This window comes from Nicotiana tabacum, chromosome 8 (assembly GCF_000715075.1).
Source record: "Nicotiana tabacum cultivar K326 chromosome 8, ASM71507v2, whole genome shotgun sequence".
NCBI lineage: Eukaryota > Viridiplantae > Streptophyta > Magnoliopsida > Solanales > Solanaceae > Nicotiana > Nicotiana tabacum.
In genome coordinates this window covers 3404069-3419829 of record NC_134087.1, presented here as the reverse complement: position 1 = coordinate 3419829, position 15761 = coordinate 3404069, and the positions used below count along the sequence as shown (strand labels likewise).

General features: G+C 36.3%; 1 protein-coding gene and 1 long non-coding RNA gene across 2 annotated transcripts; one reads left to right on the top strand and one right to left on the bottom strand.

Moving 5' to 3' along the window:
* Positions 1-1351: 1351 nt before the first annotated feature.
* LOC107810893 (uncharacterized) lies at positions 1352-2586 on the top strand. Its single transcript, XM_016635727.2, has 2 exons — positions 1352-1747; positions 2254-2586. The coding sequence occupies exons 1-2, from the start codon at positions 1425-1427 to the stop codon at positions 2477-2479; spliced, it is 549 nt and encodes a 182-aa protein (XP_016491213.2). The 5' UTR covers positions 1352-1424; the 3' UTR covers positions 2480-2586.
* Positions 2587-2945: 359 nt separating this feature from the next.
* LOC142162629 (uncharacterized) lies at positions 2946-15053 on the bottom strand. Its single transcript, XR_012693854.1, has 2 exons — positions 14395-15053; positions 2946-3226 (listed from the first exon to the last, which is right to left on the bottom strand). It is a non-coding gene; the product is annotated as an uncharacterized LOC142162629 (long non-coding RNA).
* Positions 15054-15761: the final 708 nt, after the last annotated feature.

Genomic DNA, 15761 nt, shown 5'->3' with positions numbered 1-15761 from the left:
AGTCATCCTTGTTTAATGAACTTTAGTACTGTAAATAGTACAATTGGATGTTAATTATACTTAAATCAAATAAATAAACGGAGACATGAAAAGCCTTCAACGATGTCTAGATTGGCATGCAAATCGAAGTCTCAACCGAATTTCATATTTTTGCACTCATTCGTGAAGTTAGCATAGTATCCATGAAAATGAAGACCAGAGTGCAACCCTATCGTTACAACCCTAGCTTGTGCGCATCATCCGGAATTAAAAGAATAAAATGTTCGACGTCTTAGGGTGTATTTGGTACGAAGGAAAATATTTTTATAAAAAATGAGTAGTTTTATCACTTATTTTTCCTTGTTTGATTAGTGAGTGAAAAACTTTTTCCAAAAAATATTTTCTAATATTTAGTTTGAGAGTATAAACTATTTTTAGGAAAATAATTTTTCATGCTACTCTCCTTAACCCACCTTCCCCAAAATCCTCATGTTTTCGGTACTCCTCCCCCTCCCGTTCCCCCTCCGGGGCTCTATTTTCTTCACGAATATATTTATTCTTTTCAAAATTCACACAAATCCAAAGAAACTAATGCGATACTTTATTTTTTTCTCACAAGAAAAACATTAAAGTTTGAGTTCGATAACTATAAAGAAAATATTTTATTTTTTTTTTAAAAAGAAAAGTATCATTCCTACAACATGAAAAGAAATTACTCATTTTGTTGAATGAAAGAGAAATTACTTTTTGTACATCATAAAAAAAAATACTCAATTTGTTGAAATGAAAGAAAATACTTTTTCGATATTATGAAAAAAAAAATATATTCATTTTATTGAAATCAAATAAAAGTACTCTATTTACAACATGAAAAGAAAGCACTCTTAATGATAATTTTATTTAGGATGGGTGATGGGCGAGATTTGGGTGAGGTGGTTATGGTGGGGGATACGGGTGGTTTGGGGGTGGAATGAATGGATATGAGGAATAGAGTGAAGAAGATTGAAAAAGAGTTTTGAAGAATGTTTTCCCTTCTTTTGATAGAGTCCTCCAATTGAAGGAAAAATAAGTTCATGAGAAAAATATTTTCCAAAATATTTAAACCAATCAAACATGAGAAAATTAAAAAATATTTTCCTTCGTACCAAACACACCCTTAGTCCTGTGATTAAGTCACAATTAGCTTTCTAATCAGAAACTCGGGAGATTCAAACACGCATTCTACTAATTCGTCCATGTATTTTTCCAAGTACCACGTGACAGTCCAAATATATGCCAAGTGGTAGCAACAATCAGCATCCACCTATGATGTATAATTAGCACTACCAAATCAGCATTCATGAGACGTGTCGACCAACAATAAAATAGCAATATGGGAGAGGCTCCAACGGCTGTATAACTAAGTTTTGTGATCTATCCGAAGGCCCAACTCATTTAGCAACAACATGGAGAGCAGCCATCTTCGTCTTAAGAGCTACACCTTGTTCCTTCTCTTACTGGTGTTTATCACATCCTTCTGCTGCACAATTGCAGCAGCAACTGTTGGCAGTACCGTCGGAGGAAGACAACAGCAAGAAGAAGAAGAAGCGCAAAAGCTTCAAGAACAACTCCACATGGAGGCCAAGTCCCAGAAAACTCCCATTATAGAGACTGTCAAGAGAATGTTTTCTTTCCCCACTACTCTTCCTCAAACTTCAACCAGTTATTGGAGCAAATTCAATTCACTCATCAAACAAGGGAAGGCCTACTTCTCCCCTCCAACTCTTGAGTAAGTTATCACAACCCTATATCCACTCATGTATATTTCAATCAATTTACCTATTTATTTCAAGTCTACAACACCCCTCTATTGGCCCCTATTGGCCCCAGGGCCTAGCCCAAGTGGCAAAGGATAGTGGATTTGTGTCTTAGGTCACAGGTTCAAGCCCTCACACCATGCAATGCAAAGCCTGGTATTTAAGTGGAGAAGGGTAGAGGGGCGGGCTCTCAAGTCAGCCTTTCTCTAAGGCTAAATAGCTAAATATCCCTGCTCACAGTTCTGTCTTGAACCTCTTCTTTACTTTATTATTCTCTTGAATAAAGAGTGAAGTGATTCCAGGGCTGGGATCACGAACGGGGATCTAAATAGAAAGAAGTCCCATTATCCACCGAGTTTCGAAGGCTGCGGTTGATCCAAAGGATCGGCCCCAGACGGATTTCTCGGTCATCGAAAAAATACCCCTCTATCGCTTCAAGTTAGATTTTTTTTGTGACTGATGGTGAGGAAATACACAGTTTCCGAGATAGCCAAGAAGCACAAGGCAAGGAGGAAGAAGGAGCAGGTGAAAAGGTGAAAGAAGCAGTGATAAAGAGCCTTGACAAGAGTAAAGAGGCAATGGAAGATTCAGCCAAATCAGCTGCAAAATTAGCTGGGGACGCCGTGCAGAAAACAAAGAACAAGGTAAAAAGAACATTCTCCTTTGGAGATAAAGAGACTGGACATCAAGCAGAGGAGCTCTGATAAAACAAATACTTGACAATGGTTAGGACTTTGTAAGCTAAGCCTTAGTTTCATAATTTATGTACGGCTACTTTCACTTGAGTAATGTATTGTAAATAGTTGATGCACCTTTTATTGTTTCGTTATAGTTATGTATGAAATACCCTCTTCAATTAATCATAGAAGTTGCTAAGGCAATTGCTACGAGGCCTAGGCTTGGGTTAGAGCCTCTTACCCATCTTTAGCCGAGCAGCAGCAGTTGCTTTTACTCCAAACTTAACTGTTAGAGAAAGGAGACATATCTATAAATGGCCTGGCGGTGGCAATTGACTTGAGCCTTGGAGTTTGCTCCTTTTCAAGGTTTCAAGTTCGAAACCCACTGGGTGCAAACAATATTTGAGGGCCATCGGACTGGTTAAAACTTGAATTAACCGTGATGCACTTGCGGGAAACTTCTTGCCAAGGGCCTGTGCACCTCCGGGAATAGTCGGGTCTCGAAGAGACTCGTGCAAATCAAAAAAAACATTGATTCATATAAAGCGGTAAAACAAATTCTGCCTCTATTTAGGTAAGGCACATGTTATACTGTCCACAAGCCAAGGGGAAAAGTACTTGGTTACATTTTATTAAATTAATAAGCCATGTATTTTATAAAATGAGTTATCTGATTGGGTACACCAATTACATTGGCAAAAGGGTAAAGCAACCAACAGATAGAGTAGAGATGTTTGTCCTTCTCTGGACTATCCACTCAGTCTCCCAAGAAATCTGTCAACAAAGACAAAATAATTTGTTAAAATATGGTGTAGGTGTATATGTGTGTAAACATACCAGCTCAGTCAACGTCAAAGCGAAAAACTCTAAAAAGCATTTTAGATCTATTGGGATTTTAATTTCGCTTTATTTTAAGCGCAAAGCGAAATTAAAAAACGCAATTAAAATGTGGGCTTTAGTAAAAAAATGAAGGGAAAAAATATATATATATGTAATTCAAGAAAAAAGATAAACAAATTCACTCATAATGTTTTACTTAACAACTAATACACTTATTTGTCAATTCTTTGTTGTTTAATACTACTCCATTCAAGATAGAACTTATGGACAATAAGGCACACGCCTTAGTGCCTTGCTTGTGCAGCTTAAGCGAAGCGAAGCGCACTTCCTGAACTTTTCTGAGCTTTAGGAGTTAAGCGTGCCTTAAATGAGTCTAAGCCCTGACTTAAATGAGCCTTTGACAACACTGTCAACAGGAGCTCCCGACATTTATCTAGTGAACAGATAAAACATAATTTTCAAATCTCTCTTCCTTTTCATTTCCTTTTTAAGAGAAAGTGGCATCTTTCAATATACGAGCAGAGCTAGTTCTCGAGGTCGAACAATACACATGCTCCAAAGCAAGCAACATCTCAGAAACATATTTCACAATTCACACTAATAACTTGATAAAAGTATTCAGATTATTCTTAATATAGTTATTCTAAGAAAACAACCAATACAATTAATATGTCTAGACATACTTATAGAAGTATAGACTATAATTTCTCATGATTCACAAGTATGTCCACTAGTTTACGACCCTGATCCTTATATATAGGAAAGGATACTACAGGATGAAGGACTATATTTATAAAAAAGCATACTACAGGGGCTTAAAAAACTTGACATGAAAAAAACTTTTCTCTCTCTACTTTATAAGCTCTCAGGCACACTCCCCGAGGAGCCCGAGTACAAGAATTTGTAGCTTTCCATGAACACCATTAGACAGACCCCGAGATTCCGACCACTCCACTGAATCTTTTCCGACGAAGCAGCCTCCACGCGCCGCCTTCTCCGGCGACCTTCCACCCACGCGCCGGGCGCGTAAGCCATTTTCCGGCAGCTTTTCAAAAAAAAAAATTGGACAGCTTCCTCTAATGTTAATTCCGACCAGATTGGTACAATTTTTTCAGATTTCCGACGACTTTTATTTTTCCGGGAGGGGGAAACCTCTGTTTTGGGCCAAATTTCAGTTTCTTTTACCTCAACAGCTCAACTGTGATGACCATCAAATACTCCTTATAATTTCCATAACCTGAACAGCTGGGTTGTGCAATATGGGAGACAACCGGATATATTTCAACGCAGGATTCAAATCTTTTGACATCACCAGATGGAATTCCAACAAAGAGGTATGGTTTGAATGGGTGGAGAGAAGCCGCAGCATGATGAGACGTTCATCCATGGGCAAAAAGGTAATGGAATGGATTTGTTTTGTACTTAAAGAAGCCTCGAAATATCAAATGAATTTAGTGAAGCGATGGAAGTGCAAGGAACACATGACAGAACATTTTTGTACCAAGAAATTCAACGTTCACGGAAGATACATGAGCATTCTGTCACTGAAGGGAGAAGGGAGGTCTGTTATCATAATTCCAGAGTTAGCCTTGAATGCAGGTTGGAATGACATAGCAGCCAAGATAGAAAGATTCATATATCAGACCCCCAAAATGAATCCCACAGTACCACCTAGAATCACAGTGGACAACTACCCTTATGTCAAAGCAATCAAGGAGAGTAAATGGCAATCCAATACTCTTCGAGAGGCAAAGGTCAGCATAAACAATGGAGATATCTCTGTTGTGGAACCGACAGGTAGCGAGGATTCTGGTTTACTAAAAAGATGCATTGTCGGGTTTTTTGGGAAAGAAATCAACGAGAGACCCACTTTAGCAGACATAAGGCGATGGGCTAGTGCGTCATGGAACAAAGCATATGGAGTAAACATGTATGAAATGACAGGTAACATGTTTCTTTTTGAATTCCCAAACAGATTCATGGCGGAGCAGATTATGCAAGGAGAATGGAGTTGGAAAAAGTTCAAGCTTCATCTGGAATGGTGGAGTCATACTGTTGGATGCATTCCAAACTCACAAATCGAGGAAACATGCTGGATTAGAGCCATGGGGATTCCTTTACATCTATGGTCACAAAAGATCTTCAAAAAAATAGGAGATCTCTGTGGGGGATGGATAGCTACTGAAGAAGAAACTGATCTCAAAAATCATCTTAAGTGGGCAAGAATTAAAATTGTTGGTGATGGCAGAAAGACTCCCAATGAGGTTGGAATTGTAAGAGACGGTATCAAATTTTTCATCCCAATCTGGCTGAAAGACAGACAAGATATGAGTTGAAGATGCAAGAAAACGAACAATGTTTTGAAATAGAGAGATATTTGAACAATCAAGTGGGGTGCACCATATTGCGAAACACTGATAAAGGAAAGGCAAGTGTGCAACCTACACAAGGTTCAAGTTCGATGAATCAGAGCAGTAAAGTGACAAACAACGAACTGAAATCCTATGACTCCGACTTGGCTGCACAAGTCATCTTTAATGATCTCTCGTGTGAGTTTTCTGACGATATTAGGCTCAAGCCTTGTATTGAGGAAATGGGAGGACCTTCTTACCTGGGGGCAATAGAGTCCATTCCAGGGGACTCAATCCCCAATGAAAACCTTGAAAGTATGACAAAGACAACATTCAACAGCTGCAGGCAGCCAGAAGGTGGAGCAAAGATAGCAAGACTGGAACAGAAGGCAGGGGAGCAGAGCATAAACACAATTATGGGGGAAGATCAAGCTGGAAGTGTTTCGGAACAACTAAAGCACTTTAGCTCTATCCAAGATTGGGAAATCGAGGAGGTGAATCCTATAGCAGTTCAGCAACACAATCCTTTAATGGATAAAGACATGGATGCAACACTATGGGTCCACCAAAATATGATCAAATTGGGGAAAATGTTTGGAGTAGATTTTCAAGGCCATAAAGAAGCATTGGAATTGTTAATGCAAATTGACAGTTGCAAACAGGTTAGAAGGGTGGAGACAGAGTTGGAGGTGAAGAAACACAGATTCAAAGGATCACTGAAATTAAAAGGTTTAACTTCGTTTGATGTCAAATTCAAGAGTGACGGGAAAAGGAGTAGGGGAAGAGATCTATCAATCATTTCAATATGAAGATTAAAGTAATTTCCTAGAATGTAAGGGGTTTAAACGACAAGAGGAAAAGGGAGATCATAAAAAGTCAAGTGCAGAACTGGAGGGCAGACATTATATGCATGCAAGAGACAAAAGTGGAGGGGGATATTAAGGAAATAGTAAGTCAAATATGGGGTGGTAGATGGGTGAGGTATGCAAGTTTAGAAGCTAGCGGCACGAGAGGGGGGATTTTGTTATTATGGGATTGCAGAGTATGGAAAGGGGAGGTGTTACAGACTGGTGCATACACTTTGACTTGCAAGTTCGAGGCTCTTTTACAGAATTTTAAATGTCACATAACAGGAGTGTATGCCCCAAATTGTAGAATAGAAAGGAAAATAGTATGGAGAGAAATTGGTGCAGTGAGGGGATTGATGGAAGGTCCTTGGGCGGTTTGTGGCGATTTTAACGTTACAAGGTACCCTTCTGAAAAACGGGAATGTTCAAGGAGGTCCAAAGCGATGATGGAATTCTCGGATTTTATAGAAGATATGGAGTTGATAGATCTACGACTTGAAGGAGGCTACTATACTTGGTTCAAAGGGGACAATCATACAGCCGCTTCGAGAATTGATAGATTTCTCATTTCAGAATAATGGGATGAAAGCTTCAGAAACATCATCAAACTATCCAACAAAGATTGATTTCGGACCATTCACCTGTGGCTCTATACTATGGTGCGTGGGAACAAGCTAAATCATACTTTAAGTTTGAAAATTGGTGGCTGAATGTGGAAGGTTTTGATGATAGAATTAGAGACTGGTGGACATCTTTCGAATTCTCAGGAAGACCAGATTACATTTTAGCATGCAAGTTAAAAGCTCTCAAGGGCAAGCTAAAAGAATGGAGCAGAGTTTATGAAGGTAATTTGGGAATGCAAAAAACAAAATTGCTAAGTCAACTAGCAGGTTTTGAGACAACACAACAACTAAGAGCGCTGACAGAGGAGGAATCAGTGAGGAAAGTAGCTACTCTAACGGAGATTGAGGAACAACTCAAGAATAAAGAAAGTGTATGGAGACAAAAATCAAGAGCTCTGTGGCTCAAATAAGGAGACAGGAATACAAAATTTTTCCATCGCACTGCAAATGCACACAAGAGAAACAACAACATTGATCAACTAATGATTCGACATGAAGTAGTCGAGGATCCAGATAGAATAGAGATTGAGATAACTGAATTCTACAAGGAGTTATACACAGAGCCTGAAGAGTGGAGACCAACGGTCAATTTTGGAAAATAGCAAAAGAATTTCTGAGTCAGAAAGGGAGCTTTTACAGAGTAACTTTGAGGAACAAGAAGTTTTGTCCTGTCTGAAGATGTGTGCAAGTGACAAGGCCCCAGGTCCGGATGGATACACAATGGGTTTTTTCAGAAAGTGCTGGGACATTTTGAAGGAAGACATCATGGCAGCCTTCAACAACTTCCATTCTCAGGAGATGTTTGAGAAAAGCTTCAATGCAACATATATAGCTTTGATTCCAAAGAAGACAGGTGCGAAAGAATTGAGAGATTTCAGACCGATCAGTCTGATAGGGAGCTTCTACAAATTGCTCTCAAAAGTCTTAACCGAAAGACTTAAGAGGGTGGTAGGGAAAATTGTCGATGCTCAACAAATGGCTTTCATCAAAGGAAGACAAATAATAGATGCAGTGTTGATTGCCAACGAAGCTGTGGATTCAAGAATAAAAAAGAAGGAACCTGGAATCTTTTGCAAATTAGATATCGAGAAGGCCTATGATCATGTTAATTGGAGCTTCATACTCAGAATGTTAGAAATAATGGGTTTTGGGCAGAAATGGAATAGATGGATGAAATTTTGTATATCTACCGTAAATTCTCCATTCTCATAAATGGATCTCCTAAAGGTTTTTTCCATTCACACAGAGGTCTAAGACAAGGTGATCCTTTATCTTCCTTTCTATTCATTATAGCCATGGAAGGATTGAACAACTTGATCAAAACGGCTAAAGTCAGTGGATGGGTTAAAGATTTTGAGGTAAACAGGAGTGGGGCAAACAATCTAGAGATCACACATCTCCAATATGTTGATGATACTCTAGTCTTTTGTGATGCCGAAAAGGAACAACTTAGATTGCTAAGAATCATTTTGGTCTTATTTGAGGGAGTCTCAGGATTACACATCAACTGGAGAGAGAGCAATATTTTTCCCATTAATGAAGTTAACAACATGGAGCAACTGACACAGATATTGGGAGGAGAAGTTGGGTCCCTACCAACTGTTTACCTTGGGATGCCTCTAGGTGCAAGATCCAAATCAAAAGAAATCTGGAATTCAGTCATAGAAAAGTGCGAGAAGAAGCTGTCAAGATGGAATTCACAATACCTATCTTTGGGGGGCAGGCTAGTTCTAATAAACTCAATATTAGACTCACTTCCTACTTATATGATGTCTTTGTTCCCAATTCCCGCAGGCATTTTACAGAGATTGGACAAACTTCGAAGATCATTCCTTTGGCAAGGTAATAAGGAGAAAAAGGTCTTTCATTTAGTTAAATGGAAAACACTCACAATGGATAAAAAACAAAGTGGTTTAGGAATAAGGAATTTGAAGAATCATAGCAAGGCTCTTAGAATGAAATGGTTATGGAAGTACTCTCAAGAACCTCAATCTTTATGGGGCAAAGTGATCAAAGCAAAGTATGGTGAGGAAAATAACTGGGTGTCAAAAAAAGTCAGAACATCATATGGAGTAAGTGTGTGGAAATCCATCAGAGAACTTTGGCCTATAATGAAGAATCACTCTTCCATAAGAGTAAACAACGGAAGGAACACATCATTCTGGAATGATAATTGGTTAGGAAACGGAAGCTTAAAGGAAAGATACACCGACATGTTTGGTTTAGCACAAAACCAGCATAAGACAGTAGCTGATATGAGGAGTCCTCAAGGATAGGAAATCGCTCTAAGAAGACAGTTGAATGACTGGGAGATAACAAGATTAGCTGACCTTTACAAAGAGCTGGAAGCATTTAAAGGATTACAGGAGGGTTGTGACTCACTTTGGTGGAAGAGGCACAACAGAGGGGTATACCGGGTGAAGGACGCATATAAGATTCTAAATCATAATAATCAACAGATGGACCCATGGCCTTGGAAACATATATGGAAAACAAAGATTCCATACAAGGTAGCTTGCTTCACTTGGCTACTAGCAAAGGAGGCGGTTTTAAGCCAGGAGAATCTCATAAAAAGGGGAATTTCTCTGTGCTCAAGATGTTTTCTGTGCGGAGAAAATGCTGAAACTGTCACACATTTGTTTCTACATTGCAAGATTACAGACCAACTATGGAAAATCTTTATTAGTCTTAGGGGTATTTCATGGTCAATGCCAAACAGGGTTAAAGATGTCCTTTATAGCTGGGAAGAAGCTGGAGCTGAAGCAACTAGTAGAGATAGATGGAGGACTGTCCCGGCGTGTATCTGGTGGACAGTCTGGAGGGAAAGGAACGCTAGATGTTTTGAAGATAGAAGCAATCCAGTGCAGAAGATCAAACTCAATTGTATTCTTCTTTTTTGTTTTTGGTGCAAACAGATTTACATAGAAGATACATTGACAATCATAGACATACTAGGATCTTGCTAGGTCTCGAATTAGAACATATACTAATCCTCTCCATGTAAATTGGGTTTTCAGTGCAACCTATGTACTGATGTTTTTTAATATATACAATAGTTACCAATTCAAAAAAAAATACTAAGTAAACTTGAAGTATTTTGCACTAATGTATTTTGCAGTAATTGGACTTAAGGTATTTTGCAATCGGAAAGCAATAAGTAGCATCATAAGTATTTTGCAGATTTAAGTAGAAATGTAGAATGAAGCATGAGACATCTGATTGGATACATAGTAAACAATTAAACCTTAGTTCTAAGCTACTCGCAGTTGGCTATATGAACTCTCTATTCATTTTCCTTCTTTGGATCTGTCTCATTCCAACACTAACTTCTCTGGCCCCTAGAAGTTATCTACATTTTCCACTAACATACAAATTGCTCAACAAGAATAAGAAAAATGTTGGACTAATGTAAACCTACGAACAAGACTAGGCGTTAATCTAAAAGAATTGGTATTAGCTTATACGGATATTTTCTTCATTGTGCTCTATTATTTGTTTAGTCTCTCATGGATTCCGCGGAATTTTTGATTTTCTATGTGATATCTCGTCCCAATCAATACCCTCAACCATCATAGAATATAGAATAGTGCATTTGAAAGTGTGTTTAAGACATGACTAAACTATCTTAAATGATGCTCACTCGTTTTATTCTCTATGTGTATTGTTAAATGCATTCATTTCTAATCTTGCCATGTGTGCTGTTAAATGCACTCATTTTATCCTCTTTCTGTGTTGTTAAATGCATTCATATGTTAAAGGAAAATTCCTTTCTGCCACTCTTTTTGGCCATAATGGCCCAAATGAGGTTATTAATATAAAATCACATCCAAATTAGGGTTTATGTGCTAATTTTATACCAAAAATGCCCTTCCTGTTAGGTTTTGAATTTCTCTCACCCATTAAATGTTTGTTTTTTCATACATGAAAAATATCAAGCATGCAAACACTCTTTCCAATAAACGTATTTTTTGTATTATATGCGTATATATTCCAAATTTATTCATCAATATACATATATTTGATTGTGTATTTCGTATAATAAGATCTTCAAAGTCCTAATATTTAAACAAACTAGATGGCCGAAAACAAAACCCGAAGGTATATTTTCTCCATCTTCAAAGCCCTAATACTTAAACAAACCTAATACTTAGATTGTTTTTTCATCTCTTACTCACCTATGTTCTTCTAAGTGTGAGTGAATCGGTATTTCTATCATACTAATTTTTATACGTAAATTTATAATCTGACTCGAAGTTATAGATTCAACTGAACCTGTCATTAGAAAATTATATCTATCCATGTGCGTATCATTTCGTGTGGTACGTATAACATTGTCATTATGATCACAAAGTGGCTAAGTGCGTGAACTCACACAAGTAGGATCAATGTCCTTCCAGTATTTGAAAAAAAAGATTCTTAATTAGCCTAATAATTTAACCACTAAAATTACTTACATTCTAGTTAGCCTAAAGAATCCTATCAGTGAACGATCAACCTATTACTGGTGCACCAGTGCGACTATCTAGATTGGTTTGAATAGAGTTGTTGTCGAAACTAATGGCGTTAGTTGAATTGTATTAACTATTTCGGTTACCAAAATTGTATTGATAACTACAATTTTTGAATCCCCATGTAGATATTGAATCCTATTTACTAACAAAACTATTCACTACCAACCATTTAACTTCTCAATAAAGCATTTACATCTCTTATTTACTCTTCCTAACTCTTTCAAATTCAAGACTATTTTAGTCTTTTGAAATGTTATACAAAATGGGGGAAAAAGATAAGTCATAACAAAAAACACACGAGAGCTGGATGAAGATAGCAATTTGATATCATTTATAGTTCAACAGAAAATAAAAGTACATATACCATAACTGGATGAACTTAAAAATAAAAGAAAAAACAACACAAACATAACTAAAACTAATTAATTTCAACCGAATCTTCAAAAGTTCCTTGTCCTTTCACTTGCACTTTGAAGACAACAAACAATGGTGCAATTTCAACCAACTCAAATTTAACGACTGAAAAAAATTTGTGGTGGAGAATGATATCAAACGAGGTTGAGTCGTTAAATTTAAGTTGGTTGAAATTGCACCATTGTTTGTTGTCTTCAAAGTGCAAGTGAAAGGACAAGGAGCTTCTGAAGATCCGGTTGAAATTAATTAGTTTTTAGGTTATGTTTGTGTTGTTTTTTCTTTTTTTTAGCTTTTATTTTTAAGTTCATCCAGTTATGGTATATGTATTTTTATTTTATATTGAACTATGAATGATATCAAATTTCTATCTTCATCCAGCTATCGTGTGTTTTTTGTTATAACTTTATCTTTTTTTTTTAAATTTTTTATATCATTTCAAAAGACTACAATAGTCTTGAATTCGAAAGAGTTAGGAAGAGTAAATAAGAAATGTAAATGCTTCATTGAGAAGTTAAATGATTGGCATGTGAATAATTTTGTTAGTAAATAGGATTCAATATCTACACGGAAATTCAAAAATTGTAGTTATCAATACAATTTTGGTGAAGATCCAGTTGAAATTAATTAGTTTTTAGGTTATGTTTGTGTTGTTTTTTCTTTTTTTTAGCTTTTATTTTTAAGTTCATCCAGTTATGGTATATGTATTTTTATTTTCTATTGAACTATGAATAATATCAAATTTCTATCTTCATCCAGCTATCGTGTGTTTTTTGTTACAACTGTATCTCTTTTTTTTTAATTTTTTATATCATTTCAAAAGACTACAATAATCTTGAATTCGAAAGAGTTAGGAAGAGTAAATAAGAAATGTAAATGCTTCATTGAGAAGTTAAATGGTTGGCATGTGAATAGTTTTGTTAGTAAATAGGATTCAATATCTACACGGGGATTCAAAAATTGTAGTTATCAATACAATTTTGGTAACCGAAATAGTTAATACAATTCAACTAACACCATTAGTTTCGACAACAACTCTATTCAAACCAAACCAGATAGTCGCACCAGTAATAGGTTGTTTGTTCACTGACAGGATTCTTTAGCCTAACTAAAATGGAGAATTCTTTACGCTAACTAGAATGTAAGTAATTTTAGTGGTTAAATTATTAGGCTAATTAAGAATATTTTTTTCAAATACCGGAAGAACATATGACATCGATCCTACTTATGTGAGTTCACGCACTTAGCCACTTTGTGATCATAACGACAATGTCATATGTACCATATGGAAATATACAAACTCAAATATGTCAAAAGACTCATATTATGATTTTTTCATATTTGCTCCACTAACTATAAAACTTATACAATAATATCTTTATCGAAATATTTTCTTCGGTTCTAAATAAGTACCCGTATAAATGAATATCTTGTGTCCGGTCAAACACGAAATGATATGCACATGGATAAATGTAATTATTCTAATGACAGGTTCGGTTGAATCTATAACTTCAAGTCAGACTATAAATTTATTTATAAAAATTAGTGTGGCAGAAATACCGATACACTCACACTTAGAAGAACATAGGTGAGTAAGAGATGAAAAAACAATCAAGTGTTAGAGCTTTGAAGAGGGATAAAATATACTTCGGGTTTTGTTTCCGGACATCTAGGGTTGTTTAAATATTAGGATTTTGGAGACCTTATTATACGAAATACACAATCAAGTATATGTATATTGATGAATAAATTTGGAATATATATGTGTATACTACAAAAAAAAAAGATGAAAAAATACATTTATTGTAAAGAGGGTTTGCATGCTTGATATTTTCCATGTATGGAGAAGACAAGCATTCAATGGATGAGAGAATCAAGGAGAGAAATTCAAAACCTAACAGGAAGGGCATTTTTGGTATAAAATTAGCACAGAAACACTAATTTGGGTGTGATTTTATATTAATAACCCCATTTGGGCCATTATGGCCAAAAAGAGTGTGGCATAAAGGAATTTTCCAATAGAATATTATCAAATTGATGACAATTCTATAGGACTTTCTTTTCGATTTAGTAGGTATCCTCTTATCACATAAGACTCAGATAGTAATTCCTCGTTTCAACTGTCCTCTTCTTAGGATTTAATCTCACAAGCCCTTCTCAATTGCATTTATATAATAAGAACATCAAAAAAATTCATCTATAGGATCATAATATCCCCAACATAAGGCGATACATAGACCATCTAACGAAATCCCTATAATCTGGAATACAAAACCTACAGATCCGGTACAGAAATGAATCAGAAAAGTTGTAATTTCATCAAGGGAAAAAACATAGAATCAACGAACTATAACGTACCTTAGAAAATCGGAAGCGACAATCAATGATTGCCATGTTGTTTGTGCTCGAGGTGGCGTCGCTCTTCTGGGAGGGCAACGAGGTAGGAGAAAATCATGCCTCCAAAGCAGACATGGAGCAGAGGGTCAACGGAACTGGTTTCGATGTATTTAGCATGGTAATTATCCAATCCCTTTTTGATAGCATTCTTCGCGTAATCGATAGATAGCATCGGCTTCAGGTGCGCCGGCACCTCCTTCACCTTCATACCTTTTATCTCCTTGTACAAATTTCTCAATGCCATTTTTTCCCAAAAGGTCTTAGCTGAGATCTGAAACCCTAACCCCTTAGCAGCTGCGGTTGCTCTCGTCCGTCTTTCGGGAGGATTGACTTTCTATTTTACTGTATAGCGCTCTGTTTGGTAGATGGGGTGAAGTGAAAAATGGAAAGACTAATGGGTTCGGCCCAATATGTTTTCAGCTGATTTACACCAATAGACAATTAGGGTGAAGTACATTAATAGCCCTTAAAGTCAATGGCCTCACATTTTTGTTCCTGGTTGTCTCATGGGTAAAATTTTAAGTTTTTCAAGTGTTGTTCTTGCTTGACCATAGGCAATATTTTTAACTTTTGATCTTAAAGTTATACCCCTGATGTCGGGGTCAAAAGGTAAATTATACCTCAAAGGATGTCATATTTCTGCAATTTCTATAATCTTATATTTAAAAGTTGATCGCTTTTTAACATTAGATCAGTAAAGAAATAACAAAATAGTTACCTGGTTTAAAGTTTTAAAATTCGAAACTATTATTTGGACAATTTTTTTAACTTATTAATTTCTAAATACAAGGCCATGGTGGGTGTTTAACACTCTTTTTTGAGACTTCTCTTTAAATACTATATTCGTTGAATCGTCAGGTTAAATTTTACTTTAAATTAATTGAATGAATTTTTCTTTTGTAAAACTTAGGTATTGTTTATAGTGTTGTTGTTGCATAATATCATACTTTATATAGGATACTAATTCTTGATTGACTAATCTTGAAATAATATGTCACGGCCCAAGCTGGAGGGTCATGACTAGCACTTGGGCCATGCTTACCGAGCACCAAAATATTTTATCTAACCTTCCTTATTATCTTTAAGGGTCAACGAGATCAATATAAATGGTAGACATGGATCACGAACAACCAATAATGAAAGATAATGGCATGAACATACATAACATGGGCTGACAAGACTATCAAAAAATTATATATAAGGTTCGAGCTACCACGCAGTCATGAAAGACTATACAACAAAAATCAGCCGACAAGGCATTCCAAACCATACATAAGTCGACACCTGTCTATGAGTCTCTAAAGAAATATAAGTGTTACAACATTGCC

Excerpts from the sequence above, each read along its gene's own strand:
- LOC107810893 (XM_016635727.2), top strand. The coding sequence starts at position 1,425 with ATGGAGAGCAGCCATCTTCGTCTTAAGAGCTACACCTTGTTCCTTCTC. Across the intron at positions 1,748-2,253 it reads TTCTCCCCTCCAACTCTTGA|TTTCCGAGATAGCCAAGAAG; the intron begins GTAAGTTATCAC and ends GGAAATACACAG.